Genomic DNA, 22,573 nt, shown 5'->3' with positions numbered 1-22,573 from the left:
GCAGTTGTCATAATGCTCTGGCTCATCAGTGTAAGTTACGTACCGTGTTTTGCGACTGTAATGACTCCGGCACAAAGGAAGATAAAATGTTCATGGAAGGCGCTCTAAGATGTCAAGAAACACTACGTCAACCCAAGCTCCGTTTTCTGCTGCCATCTGGATCTTTGCAACGAGTAGATCAAGCTCTGTTTGACTTGACTAGTGCTTTCGGACACCGTACCGATTCCTCTTTAGGAGTTGCTCAATGCTCCATAAAGTGTCTGTAACGAGCGCAGGATATGTTCCGTAATCTGCGCCGTATGTCAGAGAGAGAGAGAGAGAGAGAGAGAGAGAGAGAGAGAGAGGTGCGTCCGCTTTCCCCCGGCAGCTGTTTCCGCCGCCACCTACGTGCAGCTGGGCAACTAAACTGGCTGCCAAACCAGCCCTGCAGCCGGCAGGGAAAGCTGCGGTGGGCGGCGGCCACGCCCTCTGTATTAAGCCCTGCTCTGATCTGCACGCCGCTCGCACACGCCCACAGCGCCGGAGTTTTCTCCCGGGATCTCGCTACGTCACTGCCGCGCTCCGGGCTGGAAAACAGTGCTGCCCCCCCACACGAGCCCTTCCACGCAGTCCAGCCTTTACGCGTATGTTTGACGACAGCACACGGGAGCGATCCGCGGGATAAATGTGTCAGTTTTCGTAATTGCAAGACGTGCTTCAAAGCCCCATATCTTCCTGTGGTTGGCGGTAATGTGTTAATAATATTTGTGTATATTTGCTGTATTCCACTCAGCTGTGTTTATTTATGACATTCATCTTTACATGATGCTACTGAGTTGACAGTTATGTAACTCCTCTCACGGACTCCCGTACGGCTGTCCAAATCAATCGACCATAGAGTACACCGAGCAACTGAAACAGCGCATTGTTAGAAATCCACTGTGCATACGAACTTTATAAACAGTTGACTGAACGAGACATTAGCAACTATTGCACTCACGTTGAGACACAACTTACTTTTTCGTTTGGCTGAGGGAAGGGAACAATTTTCTGGTTCAAAAAATGGCTGAGAGCGCTATGGGACTTAACATCTTAGATCATCAGCCCCCTAGAACTTAGAACTACTTAAATCTAACTAACCTAATGACATCACACACATCTATGCCCGAGGCAGGATTCGAACCTGCGACCGTAGCAGTCCCGCGGTTCTGGACTGTAGCGCCTAGAACCGCACGGCCACCGCGGCCGGCTAAATTTTCTAAATGTTCGAAAGTAGTCTTGTCATTATTTGACCCTTACTAAGTGCCCGTATTATGTTTTACCGCTGCGACGCGGGGGAAACCGAGAGACTTCGACGCCGGGTAAAGAAAGGAACTCACGTACCCAGAGAGCAAGGTTATCTAAGCCGACGGCGGACAATAGGGCTGCGGCTACCGTTAGCTGCAAATACCAGCCCTGGGGAAGTCCTTGCACTCTGTGCTAAAGGTTGCGGGGCTTTTTGTCGCAGCACTCCGGCCAGCACGCCGCACGTCAGCGTAACTAGCAGCTGTGTGAGCGCCCCGGTGCGGCCCACTCCCGCGTCTTGTCCCCACAGTAATTGCAGTCATCAGCACGAAGGCTGCCTCGTACAATTATCCATGCAACTCTATCACGTGCACATCTCGTCATCTGAGTGTAAATTCTCAGTTTTATATCCATTGTAACCTACGTTTCCTGGATGTGTCACATCAATCGATACTTTCACTTAGTTAGGTAGTGCTATAAATATCCTTTGTTATTCAATTCCTTTCAGTCCCACTCCATTAATTACTCGATCTACGTGTCTAATCTTGTGCGTTGTCTTGTACCACTGCATTCATAAAGCTGCTATTCTCTTCTTGTCTTTACTGTTAATTGTATATGTTTCACTTCCATATGAAACTATACAACGAATACGTCCAGAAAATACTTTCTAACACTTAAGTCGACAATCGATGTTAACACATTACTCTCCCCTCTTGGGAAAACATTTCCATGCTATTGTCTGTCTACGTTTTTTATCATCCTTTCTTCTCTTATTGTAGTGCCCGAACAGCAAAACTCGTCTATTCACAAATGGAGACTGACGCAATGCGGTAGTAGCTGCCCTGATAGCGTCTCTGGGAGTGTGTATGTAGGTTTGGATTGCTTCCACGATTTGACTTAGGGGCGTGCCACAGCTGGGCAGTGCTCGGAGCGTGCGTTTGAGTTGGAGGTTGCGAAAAGCGTAGCGGCGACGCAGAGTGCCGGAAGCTAAGCGCGACGAGAAAAGCCCGCTAGCGTCGCACACTGGTTGAGTGCACAGGCGGCTGGCTACCGGAGTGCGCTACCCCTATCGGGTCGTTGCGTAAGGTCAGCGCCGTGTTTACACGCGCGCGGGTACTCTGCACAGCAGTGAGGTCGGGCGAAACTTACTTTACTTTCCGCCTCTGACGACGCGTATCAGCATTCACTTCGAGAAACAAATCATATTAAACGTGATAAGTGATAGGCCGACACTGTGGGATGGCAGAGCAGGCAAAGTCAGGCATACATATTCAGTGCATTTTCCATCTCTCTACCGTGAAAAGTGTTATTGAAAACCACCGCAAATGTCACTAGTATTCTGATTTTGGCAGTACACGAATGGCGGTAAAATTAAGGAGAAACTGAAAACTTGTGCATATCCGAGAACAACTCTTGCCGACCTAGTTTTGAGTGCTGCCACGCGAGCCGGTCTGCAGGGTGAAACAAGAGGTCTGTCTTCTTGGATTTGGTATTCAAAGTTCTCGAAAAAGCCGAAGAATACACGTTCCAATCGATGGCGGCGTTTCTTGGTTCGCCAGACAATGGTTCGAACGCCAAAGGTTTCGCCTGTGTTGTGCGCAGCAAGAATCAGATGCGTAGATGACTCCGGCAAAGCTGCATTTTCTTTCCCTCGCTATTCAATATTTACTCGGAACTGATTTTTGAGGATGCCCTAGGAGACACTGAAAGAGGTGTCAACAAAATCGATCGTAATAACAATAGGCACTGAAACATAGTTTTGTCCATTGTAGACAGTGTTGTCGACTTGACTGTATTACTTCCGTAAAAAATCATGAGAGAACAAACCGCCTTGAGACACTAATCACGATTTTTTTTATTTCAATGCACGATGCGTTTCGAACTCTCGGAGCCCATCTTCAGGAGCTTGGCATCAGTTCTACATCTGTGTTTGAGACATATTAGCATTTTTACTTTCAACAACGCCACGTTGCGCTTTAACAGTCTGCTAGCCGAACGAGTAAGGAAGTTTAAATACCTTGCCATATCGCTTTCTGAAGATCCGAAATGTCGAATAAATTATGCTCGCGATACTCTCATCAAATTTCAACAAGTTTTTAATAATGTAAACTGCAACCTAAATCGCACAGGTCTGTTCATAAAATTCCACGTTTGCGCTGTGGTGCTGTACGGCATGGAATGTTGGACGTTAAAACAACGAGTAATATAAAGGCATTTGAAATAGGGGAAGAGCAGTAGTCGCGTCATGGTTCCATGGACAGTACGAGGGGCGCATGAGGAAGTTCTACAGTGTATAAGCAAAAATCGTGATTTGTTAACTTACTTGTTTCATCTAAAGCGAAATTCAGTGTCTAGCTTATTGAAGGGAGAACAGAAGGCAGACGTGGAAGAGGTCGCAAGATGATGTCGCAAGATGATGTCGCGGCTGCAAAATGTCTGTCAGTGGACAGGCTTGCCAACAGTTGCACACACAATCCACACGGCAGTGGACAGGCTGAAGACGAGTCATCGGGTCAGACACGCAGCGGTGGATACGCTTCTAAAGCGGAACTGTTGTGACCCTAAAAGTCGCGACGCCGTCTGTTTGAAGTTCCGGAACTCGGTCGTGGCCAGTCAGTGGAGTGTTACTCAACGTGGCTTGGAGGGCCGTGGTAACCGCGGCGCCGGTGAGAGGCTCGGCGCCGCCCCTTCACGCCCTCTTCCTGCGCTCCACTTCCTCTCGCTCCGGACTCGGGGGGTCAGAGGGGCGGCCGCCGCGATAAAGGATCGGGCGGCCGCTCAGCTTGCGCAACCTCTTGTCTGTTCCCATCTGCGTCCCTGGCACCTGTTAGGCGTGCCGCGCTCAATGCGCCGCCTTGTACTCCTAGCTCGCTGTGCTGTACACTACTGCCTTCCCCGTACTCGCAAGTATCTGCGCGCGATATTCGGGCCCCTAAAAGTCAGCCGACCCGCACTACATGCGCCCAACGAATGCTGTGTAGCAAGTCTGCCATTGCAGTCTGCGAATCCCATCTTGGAGCATGACGTGTTGGTTTTAAATGCGTGCTCAGTATGGGTCAGAAGGCGTCCCTACACGATCAGAATGTAAATGACACAAATGATAATGCTGATTAATTTGATTCTTTTCGACCCTTCGCGATGATGAGTGATTTGTTCAGCACGCGTCCACCGTTCTACGACGGCTAGTCAGATAGTAAGATTCGATCGGTCGCGAAACGGAAACTACAGTGAAAATCAAAAATTTTTTATTTGCAACAGTTAGCTGCACTTGCTGTACAGAGTCGCCGCTCCGAACTAGACATTTGTCGTTGCGTTGTACCGACTTTCCAATACCCTCATCTTAGAAGCCAGCCGGCTATGCTTTCCACCATTTCTATTCACTGGTCGGCAGTTCGTTGTCTGTACCAAAATGATGTCTTCATAGCGAGTGGTTCATGTGAGCAGACATGAACGTCAGAGGCAGCCATTTACGTGCTGTATGGTGGTTACTGAAGCAGTTGTCATCGAAGACGCTGCAGGACCGTCCCCATTGCCCCTGGAGTGTGCGGCCGAGAATTGTCGTGAGGAAGGAAATGCATGACAGGCACGTTATGTGGGGTTGCATGAAAGCAGGCGGAACCTCGAATGGACACCCATACTTGGCAGGAGACATTACTGTTACAGGCATCTCGATGCCCTCACTGTGCGCTCACAGCTGAGAAGAGCGACGCGACAGGATCGACAGGCGTACTACAGATACTGCCCTGTCGTTTCCATTTCGCGACGTGTCAGTACTTACTTACCGGACAGCCCTCGTACGTCCACATACATACTGCGCAGGACATTGTCCAGTACGTGGCAAAAAAACACTACGATTTTCTGTTCCATTAAAGCCGTGGAACTGGGTCGTTTTGACGTTTTTTTTGGGGGGGGGGGGGGGAGGGGGGGGGGGGAGCGGGGACCGTGACGAAGGAAGGTAAATAAACTTTAGAATTAGAAAATTATGTCACGTCTTATTTCATTCTAACAGATAAGTGACTTCGGCATTACAGCCATCATCAGATCTGCAACAGAGAATTAAAAATGAAAGTATTTTCAAAATTTCTCAACCATGAACATCAACGAATGAAATGTCAATGGAGAAGAAGTAAGCTGGGTACATCATGAAGACAGACCACACACGGGTCGCTTAGTCCTTCACTGAACTGATTACCAGTATTAGGTTCTTGTTCTTCACCTGTATTTAACATGTAAGTGTGATGATGGCCATAAAGCTGGAACTGCGAGTTCTAGGGTTTATTCTGTTCGCATATACAGTGAGGGAACAGTGGCTGTGTAAACGTTTGCAAACAAATTCCAATCTCTCACATTGTTCTTATGAGCCTTACGCGAGATATACAATGGTGGTCGCAGTACGGAATGACAGCAATGTTCGCATGCCGTTTTTTGACATTTACCCAACGTGTTTTCGCGAGGGCACCGCGGCCTTTCCTCCTGAGGTTCCCATTTAAGTTACCAGAGGTTCTCAGCTACTCTTTTCGTATGGACTGCGCCGTCCTGTTACGACGTTAGCAGCGTTTCCCTTAACTATTCGACATCTGCTGCCACGCATACTTGATACGGATTCCAAGCACTGCAGCAATAATCTAGAGTTGCTCGCACTATGCGACTTCCTGGTGAAATGCACTAAACTTTACCAGAACCCTCCCAACAAATATATGTATTCCATTCGCCTTCCCTAATACGAATTTTACATGTGGGTCCCGTTTAGTATTTCCCCTAAATATTTATATGACGCGACGCTTCATATAACCTTGTAACCCAACACTATCCGATTATTTCTCTTTCGTACAGGTGCAATCTCGTTTTTATTTCCTCGCAGTACCTCTTTAATGTCTCTGTCTTCCTGCGTGTTTCCGCTTTTAAGATATCAATTTTACCTCTCGTTTGCGTGGGGTTTCTTAACCTTTATCCCGACTACTATTTCAATCCTACCTGACGTATACCACCCAGTTCCCCTCGTTTAGCGTTGCGTATATGTTTGCTCCACATACTCATATTTAAATCTTCTGCTACGAATTATACTTGAAACTGGTTCCACACATCCATACAACTCTCGTATTGATCTACGTGTGTACCTTGTTCTTCCATTCCATATTCGTGATGCTTGATGAGATAGTTGGATATCAACCAAAAGCCGATTAAATGAAAGACAGAAGTTCTGCCCAAACAATCCTAAACCCCCTACAACCAATCACTGTCTCGTAGACAAATGCATCGTCAACAAAGCAGCGGCAAATGGCTATCTACCCTGTGTATTTGAGGAATAGGGGCGGTCCTGTCACTTCGCTCTCATTGGACACATTTGCCTCTGATCAAGACCCCGCCGTTCAGGTACTGTCGCGGGGAGGTCTTCGAACCGGTCACACGTTTTTAGAACATATTCCGTATGCTCGCAGTAAGAGCTATCGGCTACTTCGAGAGCAACTCCTCCTCGCTTGAAATCTGCCTCCCTTGCAATGGTACTGAGACTGGCGAGCAGTGGGCGATTGCGTTGCCCTCGTAGCAACGTTGTCAGGATCAAGGCGCGTGACGGCGACGCTTTTGTTTCGTAATGACGGCCGCGTGTGGGTAGGTGCACTGTCACCGCACGAGGCGGGCGTGTCTCCAGATAACATCACGCGCTCTCGCCGATCTGCGAGAAGATACGCAGACCTGGGCTCGCCCACATTTCTCAAGCTCTGCCCCGCATACCCATCCGTGCTGACAACGGGGCGAAACGACCCCCGGACGCAATCATAAACCATTGTGTTCCCTGTCGCCGAACCGTTTCAGTGGCCTTAATGACGCAGCTGTGAAAGGCCGGAAAAGCAATTGCCAACACCAGTTTTAATGCGGTGTACAAAATCTTGACTTGAAATATAATTGAATGCAGTATACATGTTTAACAGATGACGAAACAAAGAAAAACCGAAGTCCCTTTTCAATTTTATCATGTGTTCTGATTAAAAATACCTATTTTTAGTTGGAAACACACACAACTTCAAACGAAAAGCGTTGTAGCCACATGAGAACAAATTGTATTCTAAGTTTGAGCTACGCGATATGCGCTTATGAAACCAGCGAACTGAGTATAGACAATTCTGTGTCAGCAAAACGCCAGGCGGTGGTGCGTCGCACTTCTACTGACGACATTTACAGGCAGTGCTGTAAAATAGCACTGCAGTGTCGCTGTGTCATATCTGCATAACCAGTTTAAGCTACCTCACTACAGACAAGAGCAGCAACGGCAAACACACCCAGACAGTAGGCTAAGTCACGATGGGCATTATTTCCTTTTGTGGCGTATCCGAGTGTTTTCAGTCCCACTTAGGCACATCAGCGAAACAGATGAAGGGCTACAGTCCGAAATGCGAAGTGCTATACCAGAATGAGCAGTGGAAACGCGCGAATTGATAATGTAATGCGACTCGTTGCGACGTAAAGAAATGTATCGAGTCATGAGCAGAGTAATACCTATTTTTACTTACTCCATATTCTGCGAACCACAGCAATTGCGCGACAGAGGATACTTCCATTGTATCGCTAAATGGGGCTTTCGGTTCCATTCTGATATGCAACGTCGGAAGAATGATTATCTTACATGCCTCCGTGTTTGCTGGATTAGTATGTTCATTTCTTCATAGTCCCTTTGGGATCGATTCGTTGAGGGTTGTGGCAGATTGCTAGATTCTTCACTGATTCTTGAAACTTTCTAAGTATGCTTTCCAGGGATACTTCACGTCTATCCTGAAGTGTCTGGTATTTCAGGTTCCTTTTTTCTTTTTATTTCCACGACGGTCGCTTGTGGTTCAAACAAATCTGTGATCCAAGTTTGTAAACTTCCGGTGCCAGGATCATTGTAAGTCAAATAATGTTGAGTATTAGACCGCATCATTATAAAACACTAAAGCAACTGCATTGCCGACTTTTCGACCGACTTTGCAGCAGTGCTATTCAGGGCGGTTGACTATCCTGAAGAGGATCACTGCAAGGTCTGTCGAAACGTTGGCAATTTAGCTGTTTTTATAACGGCACAATCTAACGCCCAATATTATTTTAATCGAAATCTGTGACCAGTCGGTCTGCCTTTCTCTGCATAGGTTCAATATCCCCTGTTACTACTCTTTGTCGTGTGGGTCCCACCTTCCTGAGCAACATTCTACAAAGAGACCCGGGACGAGGTTTTTTAATTTTATTTTTTTAAACAATCTCGTTCGTAGACTACATTTTCTGTTTATCCTACGAGTGAATTGAGGCCTGCCGCCTGCTTCACGCACGGCCGAATCTGGGTGACCATTCAGATTTCAAATAACTGCGGGACAAGACCCGCCGTGCGATTGCGACAATCGGTTTGCCGAGGTTGTCGTGTCCAGTCGAGTTTCCAGAACCAGTCGCACCGCCGCACTGGAGACAACCAGTTTATCTGCGTCCCCGGAGAAATGTCCCGAGTTCGCCGGTTCAGCTGACCCAGTGCCTGGAGCGGTTACGAATATCACCAAAAAACAGCTGGGAGCGGAGGGCAGAATGTGAACGGCGAGGCGATTCCGCAACGCAGTGTCTTGAGCGGACGGTTTCGCACGGCGTGACCCAGATCCGTGAAAGGGGATCGTTTTACGACCGCCTGCGGGCGCTGCGCCTGAAATTACCAGCGCGACGCACAGTGGAGGGCAAAGAGTTTTTGCGACTCCTCCACATCCGTCCCGTTCACCGCGCCGCTACCGTAAAAGAAACGCCGAAGGTCCGGCTGCCGACACTGTGCGCTATTACGTCGCCACGCAATACGCGGCAGAGAGTGGAGCAGTAGCCTTTCCTCCGGGCGGTACTTAACAACATTCAACGGCGATGACGCGAGAGTTGCGTAGAACGGTCAGTAGCGTACTCTCGCTAATCGTATCTGCAGGAAGATTTAAAGCTTCACATAAACCGTATTGTGACTCAGGGAATAGTTCAGGCAGGTGAGGTTGGTGAACACTTTGAGTGGCGGCCTACCTCTCCAAATTCGCCTGGAGTAATTTTCATCTAGATATGCTCTCCTCAGTCCGTCGTACAGTGGTTGGCGAAGAGTACTTTGTGCCATTACTAGTTATTGTGTTTCCTGTTCCACTCGCAAATTGAGCGAAAGAAAAAAATTACTTCCTCTATGCCTCTCCACGAGTCCTAACCTCCATTATCTCATTCGTATGATCATTACGCGAGATGAACTTCGGTGGCGGTACACTCATTCTGCAGTCTGTCACAAGTGCTGCTTCTTTAAAGTGCTTGACCAGATTGTCGCAGAGAGAATTACGTCTTACCTCCGAGGAGTCCCATCGAACCACACGTAACATTCAGCTACTGATCCTGGACGGGTGGCAAATCCATCATCACGCCTCAGAACTGCTTCTATGTTTGCCTTCAATCCGACCTGGTGTGGATCCCAAGTACTGAAGAATTGGTCAGACAAGTATTCTGTAACAGTCTGTCATTCTTCGCATCAGATAGACATTCTGTCCAAGCGACATCGAATCTCTCTATACTCAGTGTCTCTTTCGGACACAACAGCTTCATCACCAAAGTCTCAGACTGCTGTCCAACCTGTTCCACACATCTGATGGCCGCACACACGGCATCTGGCCAGCCGTTAGCGCCACTCTCAAGGCTACTTCAGTATGCACCAGTAATTTAGTCGAGTGGCGAATCATTTAGTAGCATAACTAAACGTGATAACGGGATGCGTGCGTTCACACGTGGCATAACTGGTGGTCACTTGCCGATCATCTTGAGGGCGAGGGCGAATCAGACAATAAGTCTTGCGTCAGAGCTTATCCTGAGAGATGTGGAAGAAATTAAAAACATGAAAAGGAGAAAATAGTTCAAAAATGAAGTTAACGAAGAGTTTTGTTTGGAGCATCTTAAGTGTTCCTTCGAGAACTCGCGGTTGCAGATCCAAAATATTTTATTTCCACACTCACTTTCCTATTGCAAAACGAAGGACGTGAAGTGCAATGTACATCTGTCACGTAAGAGAAGGTAAACCTGCAGCAATAACAACAGTTCTGTGGTTCCTCCCCTCTGGCTACAGACGAAAGATGACAACGTGCTCGTTTCTGCTTGGCAAGTCGACCACTTCCGTATGCCTAGCCAGATGCTTTCACTTTTCCGAATAATATCCGTCTCTCTAAAGCTCCGTATCCTGATCGCCTTTTGCACTCACAGCGATGACGAGTGTTTCTGTTGCTCTATTTAGCTGTGCGACACATTCGACTTTTCAGTTTTCTTTTTATATGCAAATCTGACTTCTTCTGCTGCAGTTACAGTTCGCCTCTAATTTGAATGATAACCGAAGCTGTATAACCGGCAGGATCATAAACATTGCACTACACTCCTGTAGGTAGAGACTGAAAAGTAGAAAGAAAAGAGACCTCCACTTCTGCTTAACCTTCATGGACGTATCATTCCTACAACAAACTATGTTGCCGAACTGCAAGGAGGAGACGACCGTAAAAATAGAAAAAAGATGGCGTAACGAAGACGGACTTGTAGTGTCTTTTACAAAAAAAGACACTTGCCCGGTGACGAGTGATCAGTAGTGGCGAAGCCATTCACAGATCGCTGTCTAACTTGCTGGAACGGGTTCTCTAAGGCATTCTGTTAAGCCACTTGCGTAAACGGTGCTGTCCATACACATGTTTACCGAGCGAGGTGGCGCAGTGGTTAGCAATCTGGACTCGCATTCGGGAGGACGACGTTTCAATCCCGCGTCCGGCCATCCTGATTTAGGTTTTCCGTGATTTCCCTAAGTTGCTTCAGGCAAATGCCGGGATGGTTCCTTAGAAAGGGCACTGCCGATTTCCTTCCCTAATCCGAGCTTGTGCTCCGTCTCTAATGACCTCGTTGTCGACGAGACGTTAAACAGTAATCTCCTCCTCTTCCTCCATACACACGCTTAGCTACTAACACGCTCGCCACTTAGACTCGAGGAAAGAAACGCCTGTCACTGAGAGCGAGTGGTGAGCGACCCTTCACCCACCGCAGCTCGGCTCGGCTCCATTTCTCCAGCAGTCCAGTGTTTTTGTGCGGCCGTCCTCTTGCGCCACGGAACATCCGCCCAGGGAAGCCGCGGCCTCGGGCGTCCGTACAAGGCCGCCTCTGACCAGCAGGGGGGGGGGGGGGGGAGGGTCCTTTTTGTCGCCTCCGCAGGCCTTTCACTGTTGCCTAACGCGCGCCTCCAGGCCCGTCGCTCCAGTTGCGGCGGCTGGAACGTCACGCCTGCGCACGTGGACCGTCCCGTCCGGTGCTGTTCCGTCGCGCAGCCTCCCGCAAGTAGGTCGCTCGACCCAGTTGTCACGGGGCGTCGATTTCGCTTTCCGCCCTACACACTGCCGCTCCTTCTGCAGGTGCGTTGCACACTACCTCCACCTGCAGTTGACTACACACAAAGGCTCCTAGAAAATGGATTAAAAACACTACTGACCGCAATAAAATACGGAATTCATTTATGGTGGGGACCAGTTTCGGTCAGAATGTGGCATCCTCAGAACATATATACCGTGATGGTCACGAACGTCAACTCCTCCACGTTCTGACCAAAACTAGTGACCATTATAAACAAGTATTTTACTATAGTCAATATTGATTTTAATCCATTTTTCAAGTATTTTAGCTAGACCGCTGTCTTTCTCCACAAGAAATGTTTTCAGTAATTATAGACCAACTTTCATAATTTCCCTATGTAAGCGTCACCGTGTACCTTGACGGCGAAGTATTTCCGCTCAGACTGTAACTCAAGATCTCTGTATGTCCACCTTTTCAGAGACGGTCGCGGGACTCGGTTGTTCCACACAGGATATCCAATGAAGCATCTTCCAGCCGTCTACTTTCCAAACCAGATTATGGTTGAAGTGAAGTGACCGCTACAGCCAAGCAGAAATCTACTAATACTAGTATTGCTGGCCCCTGTTGCGACCGAAACCGAGGTGGAATCTTTCTACACGTCGGAGCCTGAAGATAGTGTAGTAAATCGCCGAAACTGGTAGCCAAATAAAATAAAATTTGGAAACGAGACGGCTGAAAGGTGTTTCATTGGACTTTCTGTAACGGAAGATCCAAGCGATGTGTCCGGTGTTTCGCGGAGAGGCCCGTTTCTCAGACTGCGAGAGGTGGCGATTTCGTTTTATTAGACGAGTTAGGATCGGCCTTGGAAAGCAGTCTCAAAAAAATCGTTGGCTCATTTACGACTTGAGACCGTTGTCAGTAAAATCTGCGCACATAGCTGTCCACAAATTGAAACTGGAGCCTTACGAAGTAAGCGGCACTGCGCCGTCTGACCAGTTCAGACACCGTTGACTGACGTCAGTACTGCAGCTGGCTATTGTGGTCTGTGCACGATGCCGAGACCGACATTGAAGTCTGTTTTTTTTTTTTCTTCTGCTGGAGCGCGCCTGCATTCATCCGGGTACGACAGGTGGTAGGAATTCCGCAACAGTTACTACAGCAGTTTCTGCATGGTGTGGAAAGAGCAGTGTGGCGTGCAGTTGCTGCAAGACGAAACATCGGACCGATCTTTCTCCATAAAACCATAACTACTGACAGCTATGTCAACAGTGTACTGCAAACTTTTTTGATCGCACTGACAGGAAACGAAAAGACACCCTGTTGTGAGATACACAACCAATACGTCTGTGAACGTATTACGAGAGGTTTTTGATGATAGCGGCTATGCTATACTTTCTTGATATTGCGAGGTAGTTTCAGGACCAACCTGTACACCGTGCACACACTGCAATAGCCAGCTACACTACTGACGTCGCACAACGGTATCTGAACAGGTGAGCCGATGCATTGCCTATACTTTAGTAAGGCTTTAGTTAGACTGCCTGCTCACATTACATCAGTCACAAGTGCTGATTTACCCAGTGAGTTTCTCGGACTTTGTTCCAATGCCGGTCTTAACTCGTTCGAGGGTGGGTAAAACCGATACGTCACCAGCTGGAATGGATGCAGTAATCAGAGCCTGCGTGCGTTAGCCGTACGTGTGTTTATGGAGAACTCGGCTCGCTGACGCCATACACGCAACTAGTTTGGTCTCGTGTAGCCGGTTTGAAGTCTACGATGTCAACAAGCGCACAGTAAACAACGGGTTCCACATTCGCTACGGCCTGCTTCTCCACGTCGTAGGTAAACGCTTCAGAACAGCCGTGTGGGCCAAAACTAGTTGCAAATGTAAACGGAGAGCAAGGAGAGGTCTCAGTAAATATTAACCCTGTGGTCCAGTTATCGACTGCAGTGGACAACTGTTAAATGTCGCTTTTCTGCCGTTTTTAGTCGGCCTCGAGGCTCCAAATGCACGCAGCCCATTCCACTGGACGCTCTCTACTTGTGGTGTGCGCTGCGTGCATTTGCAACCTCGAGGGCGATTAAAAACGCCAAAGAAGCCACATTGACAGCTGTCCACTAGACCAGAAGCTTAAAGCCGCAGTGGAAGAAATGGTGCCTTCATTCGACAAATTTATGACTGTTGCGGCCATTATGACGAAGGTACTGCAGCGTATTCTGAGCCGTTACCGTACACTGGCCAATAGTTCGAGTGTGACCGTCTTTTTTTGTAATTTTTGTGGTTCGTACGCGTCACATTCCAGAGACAGACGGCCGCATAGTAGTCTTGAAACTTATTTTTGTTAGTGTCCGCTTTTCCAATCGAAAGCAAAGAATTCAGTCTTGTCGGAATGTTGTTTGTAAGACTGCACCTCTCGTCCTATGACGAACGGATAACCGCGATCTGCAATGTTGAGGTATTAGCAACCAAATACGAGAAGCCGATTCGTCTGCATCCGTGTCCGCAGACAAAACGTTACACGTATCTCACAGACCAAAATTTCTCAGCTACAAGTCATCCTGCTGCGAAGACTAACAACTGTCCGTTGTAATAATGACATGGAATGTTCTGCGTTTCACTAAAAGCCAAAGCGTGGTGTCCGTCGAAGATGAAGAGTGCCGTATTCGCCACTGACGTGGGCTGTGGCGCAGTGGACTCCCATTCTGGAGGACGACGGTTCAAACCCGTGTCCGCCCATCCTGATTCAGGTTTTCCGTGATTTTCGTGAACCTCTTCAGGCAAATTCCGGGATGGTTCCTTTGAATGGATCCTTCCGTAATCCGTCGGGACCGCTGACAACACTGTTTGATCCACTCCCCAAAATCAACCAACCAACCAACTGACGTCGGTGGTGAGCACGATTTTAGTTTCGTGAGTTTTTATCCTATCCGTCCCATAACTATGGAGTACCTGACATAGGTTGCTATCAACCGTGAAAGCTAACATCATTTGTATACTTCTCATTAATGGTGACTACTGCTGTTTTCAGCAGCTGAAAATGATCAGCGGGTGAAAATGGCGGTAGTGGATATTGCAATAAATGTACAATCAGTAGTGGATATGAAGTTATTTAAAAATGCTACACAACTGTTTCGGACTAACTATTGATATATAATTCAAACGAACACACAGGCTTAGTTCTTAGTCCAGGAAATAGAAGACTATGCGTCATTGCAAGGACACTTGGATAGTGCATTTTGTCTACAAGAAAGGTTACACAAAAAGACTAGGAAGACCCGTACTTTGGTAACAGAAACGTTGAACATGCTTAATTGTCTGACACACCACAAGCATGAGGCATACCTCGTGGGAAACTACTTAGAAAACTTAAAGAGCCGTCTTTCAGGGCAGAAAATACGAATAGTCTCCTTATGTGCGCCGGCCGAGGTGGCCGAGCGGTTTTAGGCGCTTCAGTATGGAATCGCGCGACCGCCACGGTCGCAGGTTCGAATCCTGCCTCGGGCATGTATGTGTGTGATATACTTAGGTTGGTTAGGTTTAAGTAGTTCTAAGTTCTAGGGGACTGATGACCTCAGATGTTAAGTCCCATAGTGCTCAGAGCCATTTGAACCATTCCTTACGTGCTTCTCTCCTATAAATCGAGGAGATAACGCGCTTGTCTATTCAGCCGGGTGCACAAAATATTCAATGTGTGTTATGTTACGAAGCGCCCCCTGGCACAGCCTCCAAGGTGTGTGACCGATTCCAGTGACTGGTCGCAGATCGCACAGACTAACGACATCGGATCTTTTCGCCTATTCACGGGCACTACGGTGAGTTTGTTTTCAGGCTGAGCTGTCAGTCTCTGTACTCGGCGCTGATCGTGTGAAAGTCTCTCCTCATCTCGTAGCAAAAGTCTTTAGCAAGGTAACGGCTCCGTAGAGAGTCACACTAGCCTCACAGCACTACAGTACGCCCCTCCCCCCCCGGCCAATTATACACTTGCTGTGCGCACACCGTCAACAACAGCGGACCTAGCACAGAGCCCTGAGGTAGGCTTCCTAGTCAGAGCTACTTGCTGACCACTGTCTGCTACGAAAACTTCAGTCGAGTCGCATATGTATTAGGATCTTCTGTATCCACATATTTTGTGTACAAAAAACGGTCTACACCGCTCAGGCGCTGGGCTTTCGCACACGCAGCGGCTGCGCCGCCACGTTTTCTCCTACGCGGAAACGACGCCAGGGGGGACCCGCATGTGTCGTCCGCTTCCTGCCACACCACACGTGTTCCGTGCGCCGGCCTCGGCGCAGCACGCGAGGTCGACCGGTCCCCGTACACGCCGCCGCATCTCTCTGCCGTCGTAAATTGATGACCCTCCTCCCACTCCAGGGGAGTGTCCAGGACTGGACGTCCCAGGGAGCGCTGGAGACGGCGCGGTGTTCGGCAGTCGCGCCCTTCGGTCGGTCCGCTCTCCCCCCCCCCCCCCCCCCCCCCTTGCGCTTCCTCGCTTTATCGCCGCTCCACTTCCGTTGCGTAACTGTCGCGCCTGCAGCTGACGTCCGCTTAGCGAAGTACTCACCGTAACTACTGTACCCTGCTCGTCGTAACTGCCAACACGGAAGTCAGCGTTGCGCTGCGGATTACCCCGCGTCTGTTGTCACGTTATGGCGCTCTCACCGAGCGAGGTGGTGCACTGGTTAGCGCACTGGACTCGCATGCGGGAGGACGACGGTTCGAACCCGCGTCCGGCCATCCTGATTTAGATTTTCCGCGATTTCCCTGAATCTCTTCAGGCAAATGCCGGGATGGTTCCTTTGAAAGAGCACGGCCGACTTCTTTCCTTCATCCTTTCCTAATCCAATGGGACCGACGACCTCGATTTTTGGTCCCCTACCCCAAATCTACCAACCAACTTATGGCGTTCTCCTTTCCCCTGAACGTAAACAAACGCCTCGCTGCAAAACTTCATCGGTAGCTTATAGTAGCAGCCCAATAGCACATCAGATTCCGGTGTATGTGTGATTCCCAAAATAAAAACAAAACCTTGAAACTACATTTAGCATAATTTCCAAAATCTCCGATGTATTCTGACTTCGTAATATAATAAATATACCAAGGCCCGAAAAGCTTATGTCCACAAATCAGCACTGTTTTGGAAAGTGTCTCTCGTGTGAAACTCAGCTTGCCCATGAAACTTCCTGGCAAATTAAAACTGTGTGCCGGACCGAGACTCGAACTAGGGACCTTTGCCTTCCGCGGGCAAGTGCTCTACCAACTGAGCTACCAAAGCACGACTCAAGGCCGTCCTCACTGCTTCAATTCTGCCAGTACCTCGTCTCCTACCTTCCAAACTTCACAGAAGCTCTTCTGCGAACCTTGCATAACTAGCACTCCTGGAAGAAAGGATATTGCGGAGACATGGCTTAGCCACATCCTAGGGGGTGTTTCCAGCTTGCCTATTTCTCGCGTGGTGTTCAAAAATGGCTCTGAGCACTATGGGACTTAACATCTATGGTCACCAGTCCCAGAACTACTTAAACCTAATTAACCTAAGGACATCAAACAACACCCATCTCACGTGATGTCCTGCGACCTACAGATGAACGAAGACAGGCAGATGCCATTTGTGTAGATTTACGAAAATCATTTGACACGCTACTCCACTGCTGACTGTTAACGAAGGTATGAGCGTGTGGAACAGATTCCCAGTTGTGTGAGTGGCTCGAACACGTCTTAAGTAACAGAGCCCAGCACGTTGTCCTCGGCGAGTGTTCGTCAGAGAGAAGGGCATCGTCAGGAGTGCCCCAGCTCAGTGTGGTGGGACCGCTGTTGTTGTCCGCATACACAAATGATCTGGCAGGCGGGCAGGCAGGCTGGGCATCAGTCAGGGGTTCTTTGCTGATAATGCTGTGGTGTAGGGGAAGGTAACCCAGCTGCCACCACATCGGACTTCAGTGAAATTTCAATAATGCACCAGAAAATAAATGCAACCTGCCGAAATTCTCGAGCTCGATACGATACATGACGGCTTAGACAAAAATCTTATGTTGGTGTTATTAGTAGCAGCAAGCTCTAAATGTAGAAAAACGGGAGTTAATGGATGTGAGTGAGAAAAAAAGCCGTAATGTTCGGATACAGTATTAGTACCGTCCCGTCTTTCAAATACCGGGGTATAAAGTTGCAAGGCTGTGTGAGATGGAAGGAGCATGTGTGGACTGTGGTAGGGAAGGTGAATGATCGACTGCGGTTTGTTTGGAGAAAGTTGCGAAAATGTGGCTCACCTGGAAAGGAGGCCGCTTACAGGACGCTAATAGGACCCGTTCTTGACTACTGTTCGAGTGTCTGGGACCCGCACCAGGTCGGATTGAAAGAAGACATCGACGCAGTTCAGAGGCGGGCTGCTATATTTGTTATTGGTAGTTTCGATCAACATGCAAGAGCTCCGGAGATGTTTCGGAAACTCTAACGGGAATGCCTGGAGGGAAGGAGAGATTGTTTTGGAGAAACACTACTGAGAAAATTTAGAGAACATGCATTTCAAGCTGACCGCAGAACGATTCTATTGCAGCCAACGTTTATTTCGTGTAAGGTCCGCGAAGATAAGAAAAGTTAGGGCTCCTACGGACACGTATAGACAGTCGTTTTTCGCTCGCTCTATCTGCGACGGAACAGGAAAGGAAACAACGTGTTGTGGTACAGGCTACCCTCCGCCATGCAGTATACGACGGTTTGCCGTGTAAGGCTTCTCTGGTAATTATTACTCTCCTATAATGAATGTGTGTGATGAAAGAGTTCGGTATGTGGCGTTGGAAAAGAATACTGAAGATTTCCTTGGCAACTTGAGCAACTAACGAAGAGGTACTGAATTGAATCGGGGAGGAAAAGTTTTGCCAGACAACATGACTAAAAGAAGGTACAGATTGATAGCAGGAATCCTGACACATGAGGGGCGTATACGTACGTACGTGTGTGTGTGTGTGTGTGTGTGTGTGTGTGTGTGTGTGTGTGTGTGTGCTTGATGACTAAAGCAAAAATTTAAGAAACTGATGACAGTGGTCAGAAGTGAGCATTTAAAGTTATGCTCTGTTCTTCCTATCCAGACAGAGAAACTTTTGAAAATTCCGGTGTTACTTCTGCAGTTCAACCGTATCCGTTACGGCAGATCTTTTTTCTAAAAATTTCTTCGTACCATTGCGTAAAAATAATTTGGCATGTATGAGATCTATACTGCTACCTTCGCCTGCTATACACCTGTGTGGAAGAAAGCGCAATGGGAGAGGCAAGTGCATTGGATGTAATATTAGTATTTGTTCACTAGAAGCGGCAGATATTCCCGTGTAACCAAACTCCTCAAAGATATTTGTATAATGCAGCAGAAAATAAGGCACCCTACCTAAATTCGCGATGTCAAGCGTTTTGCATAATGAACCCAACAGAGTCACGAAACGTGTCCTGTTTGACAAACAGTTCAACGCAGCGTATTTCACAACCACGGTGTTGCGATTACCGGCGCGCGTGTGAGTCCTGGTCGCCGTGATACACTGGGCTGTACTGATGTGAAATGAGACAAGACCTCGGCACGAGTGAGTTTGTTAAGGTGGTAGCTGTCTAATTCATATTTGTACATCTAACTAAATCTCGGCAGGGCACTGCACAGCGCGTAGCGCGACGATATTTGTGCCAGTAGTACTGATTCACTGCCGTATTCCATTCTGCGTGTCACACTATGGAACACTGGCTGCTTGTATGCCTCTGCATGCGAGCTGTTGTCTCTCGTCTTATTCCCGTTATCCCTAAGCGACGCATGTAACAGGGACAGCATACACTGTCGCACAACTTTCGTAGAAAACCAATTCTCGAAATTTACCCTATCGTGTTTTCAGAGGAACAAAGGTATTTTTCCGCTAAGATTCCGATTTAATTTCCGCGATAATCCCTGTTACAATGTCATGTGGCTCTTCCGACGTGTTAGGGCTGTAGCAGCGTACCACAGAAGTCGTTAGATGTCTCTTCTGACGCCTACTTAACAAGGACTGCAAAAAACGGAAGAGTACTCTAGAAGTGGTCGAACTAACGAGATTATTTCAGAGATGCACTGCATTTTGTCAGAATTCATGCAGCATATCTCGGTCTTCCATTCGATTATTGATTTTTCGCGTTCGTCCCATTCCATACCGCTTCTTTGCATTAGCTGCGGATATTTAAGCCATTTTTGACGCTTATCTTTTAATGGGATATTTCAAACTGAATTATATGACAGCCCTTCAAGTATCGAAATTTAAAAAGAACTGGCAGTTATTACACAAATCGGACATTTCGCCCAAGTGTTTCAGCATTTTGTTACGATCGTTCAGCAATGATACTCCATGTAAATTTGAGCATCGTCAGCGAACAATATGACATCGGTACTGATCCTTTCTGATAAATCGTAATGGTAACAGAGCGATATGAAAAAAGATGTGTCCTTGACGCCCCATAGTTGCGTGTTATTACTTCAAACGACAAATGCGTTTCACTCATAGATTTGTTGAATAATTTCGAATGTAAGTGGAGACGCATAAATTTTTCGCGAACATTATTTTGCGACCAAGTGAAGACGATGGAATGAGTTAGATATAACGTCCAAAATGTAGTGTAGTTGTTGAAAATGAAGTTGCAGTTGCGAAACGCGTCGGACTTGGAAGGAAAATATAAAAAAATTACCTGATGATGTCGTTTTACTAACAAAGTATCCGGAACGTAAAAGCTACGGTGACCGACAGCCCAAGACGAAATCTGTTTTTATCTTCAGGGCTTCATTTGATTAAGGTGTTGCAGTGGCGCAGCTCCTGGAGACTACGTTGAACTCCAATGCAGAAATGCCTGGGATAAATAGGAGGAATAGTTTTGTGTCGCATACCTCTGAATGATTAAGTTTCATTTAACTGTGCCTGCCCAACGCAGTAGGCCTGTTTTCTTGTGCCTATTTACGCTAAAGACTTACTGATTTTCTATACCGTCTTGCGCGTTTCAGGTACTCTATAATGTGTCTCGTATATGCATTTTCATTGCGTCGGTTTTGCAGTAAAGGTCCCGAAAATTCAACTGAAACGTTAAAGATGAAGCTCTCTTATAACACAGGTCTAAAAGTGCTCAAGTTTCCATCGATTTCTCAGTATCGCGCAACAACTTCATCTTCACTCCGCGGGCCACCCTAAGGTATGTGGTGGAGGGTACATAATGAACCACGACCATTCCCCCTACCCCCCTTTCTACTTCCATCTGCCGAGTTTACGCGAGACGGAAGACTGTCGCTATTGTTCTGTATCGGTCAGACTTTCTCTAATTTCACTATCTTGGTCAGTCCGCGAGATATATATTGGAGCAAGTGGTACGTCTCTTGACTTGTTTTGGAGCGGGTATTTTAGGATTTTTGCGAGTAAGGTCAGCGGAATGTGTTTAAAGCGTGTCTACATGCAAGGTCGGTGACGCACGTCCGTTTTCGACTCGGAGGTACGCCAGTTCGAATCCTGGTGTAAGAAATAGTCATTGTTAATAGTTAGACACAAAGGGGCAAGCTGAAAATTCGTGCCGGACTAGGATTCGAACCCAGGTCTACTGGTTATTAGGCAGACGCAATGACCACTGCGCCACCCGGACACGGTGGTCACTACAACTCCTCGGACCACTCCAGCACGTCTCCCATCAGACACAAATTCTCAGCTTACACCGCACACTACTGATACAGCGTATTGAACATTAGCCTCGTTACTCATGGCATGTTGCCGATTCCCATGAGAGTCCGAGCTTTGTGGGCACCTGCACTGAAGAGATCATTGGTTGTCGACACCTTAATTAATTACACATGTAGTGTCTGTTCTTGCAGACACGTCGAAAAGAACAGACACCACATATATAAATAGCTAGTATTTGGCCGTCAAGGGAAAGAGAGGTGATGACGTCAAGTTGTCATCAGACTTTGCGCCAAATCTTGGCTGAAACTCAAAACTTCTCCGCCGTGGCGCCTGGAGCTATGGCACGGGACTCACTGTTGAATGTTATCCTTTTGTCTGACAAGGACGTTAAGTCTGGCGTCACTTCGGTTCTCCCGGAGAGGGGTAGGCTGTGTGTCGGACTGACTCTCTGCCTCCTTGCTATACGACACAGACATGGCATCGTTGTATAGACATGCTCGTTAAACTCACTTGCACTGAACAGATATAGGCGTTGTGCTCTCACAGTTCGACCGTCAAAGGAAGAGAACCTTTCTCCAGCCAGTCACGCCGTACGACTTTACTGTCTCAGCGTCTCAACACTGCAGATTGTTGAGCATTTCTGTGACACCCCCGTGCTGACCAAAAGAGCCCGTGTCGAAATTTTGAAGCTCCTTTCGAAATTTATCCGTTTCGGAGGAAAATGACTAGTAATACAAGTGGACTATGGAAGCACCCCTCCCCGTACTTTTGCCAACGGTAGCAGAAATTACTGCGAAAGATGCTGCTGGGGTGACTAAGATGTTACCGTGAGCTGAAGAACTGATTCGTGCTGTGTGGTGTTGAGTTGAGTGAGTGAGTGAGTGAGTGTCGTGATGTTAGTGCGAGTAGACGCGGCGTGGAGTTGGTTAGACGCGAGCGCGACTGCGTGACGTGACTCACCTGCAACCTCGCCATCTCCGACCCTTGAGCTGTGTGTGTGGTTGGCGAGTGTTGCCGTCCCAGAGCACCGCGGCGCTTTTATACCGGCGCTGGCCCCGCCACAGCGCAGCGCCGCCGCGGCGGATCACTTTCACTGGCGAGTGGCGCTGCGAGCGAGCGGCCCAGCAGCTGGAGAGGGGGGCAGGTGGACGTCCCGCGATCGCACCCCGCGGCCGTCACCGCGCGCTCCCACAGGCACGCAGTGTTTACGCTCATTGTTGTCCTGTTGCGGCGCAACACCTGTACGGGGCAGACCGCGACAATAGCTCGCCAGGGCGAGAGATCTGTCTGCAGATGGCACCGTCGTCTTAATTAGTAT

General features: G+C 48.1%; 1 protein-coding gene across 1 annotated transcript in view; it reads right to left on the bottom strand.

Annotated features, from left to right (window-relative positions):
• Window positions 1-22,337, bottom strand: part of LOC124718832 (proline-rich extensin-like protein EPR1) — a 36,835-nt gene extending 14,498 nt beyond the window's left edge. The window contains exon 1 of the mRNA XM_047244455.1: window positions 22,216-22,337. Within this exon, the coding sequence (XP_047100411.1) occupies window positions 22,216-22,230 (15 nt within the window). The 5' untranslated portion in view covers window positions 22,231-22,337. The remainder of the gene's footprint in view (window positions 1-22,215) is intronic.
• Window positions 22,338-22,573: the final 236 nt, after the last annotated feature.

This window comes from Schistocerca piceifrons, chromosome 10 (genome assembly GCF_021461385.2).
Source record: "Schistocerca piceifrons isolate TAMUIC-IGC-003096 chromosome 10, iqSchPice1.1, whole genome shotgun sequence".
In the NCBI taxonomy this organism is placed as follows: Eukaryota; Metazoa; Arthropoda; class Insecta; order Orthoptera; family Acrididae; genus Schistocerca; species Schistocerca piceifrons.
The sequence above is the reverse complement of the archived record's forward strand: the minus strand, read 5'-3'. Positions and strand labels throughout refer to the sequence as shown.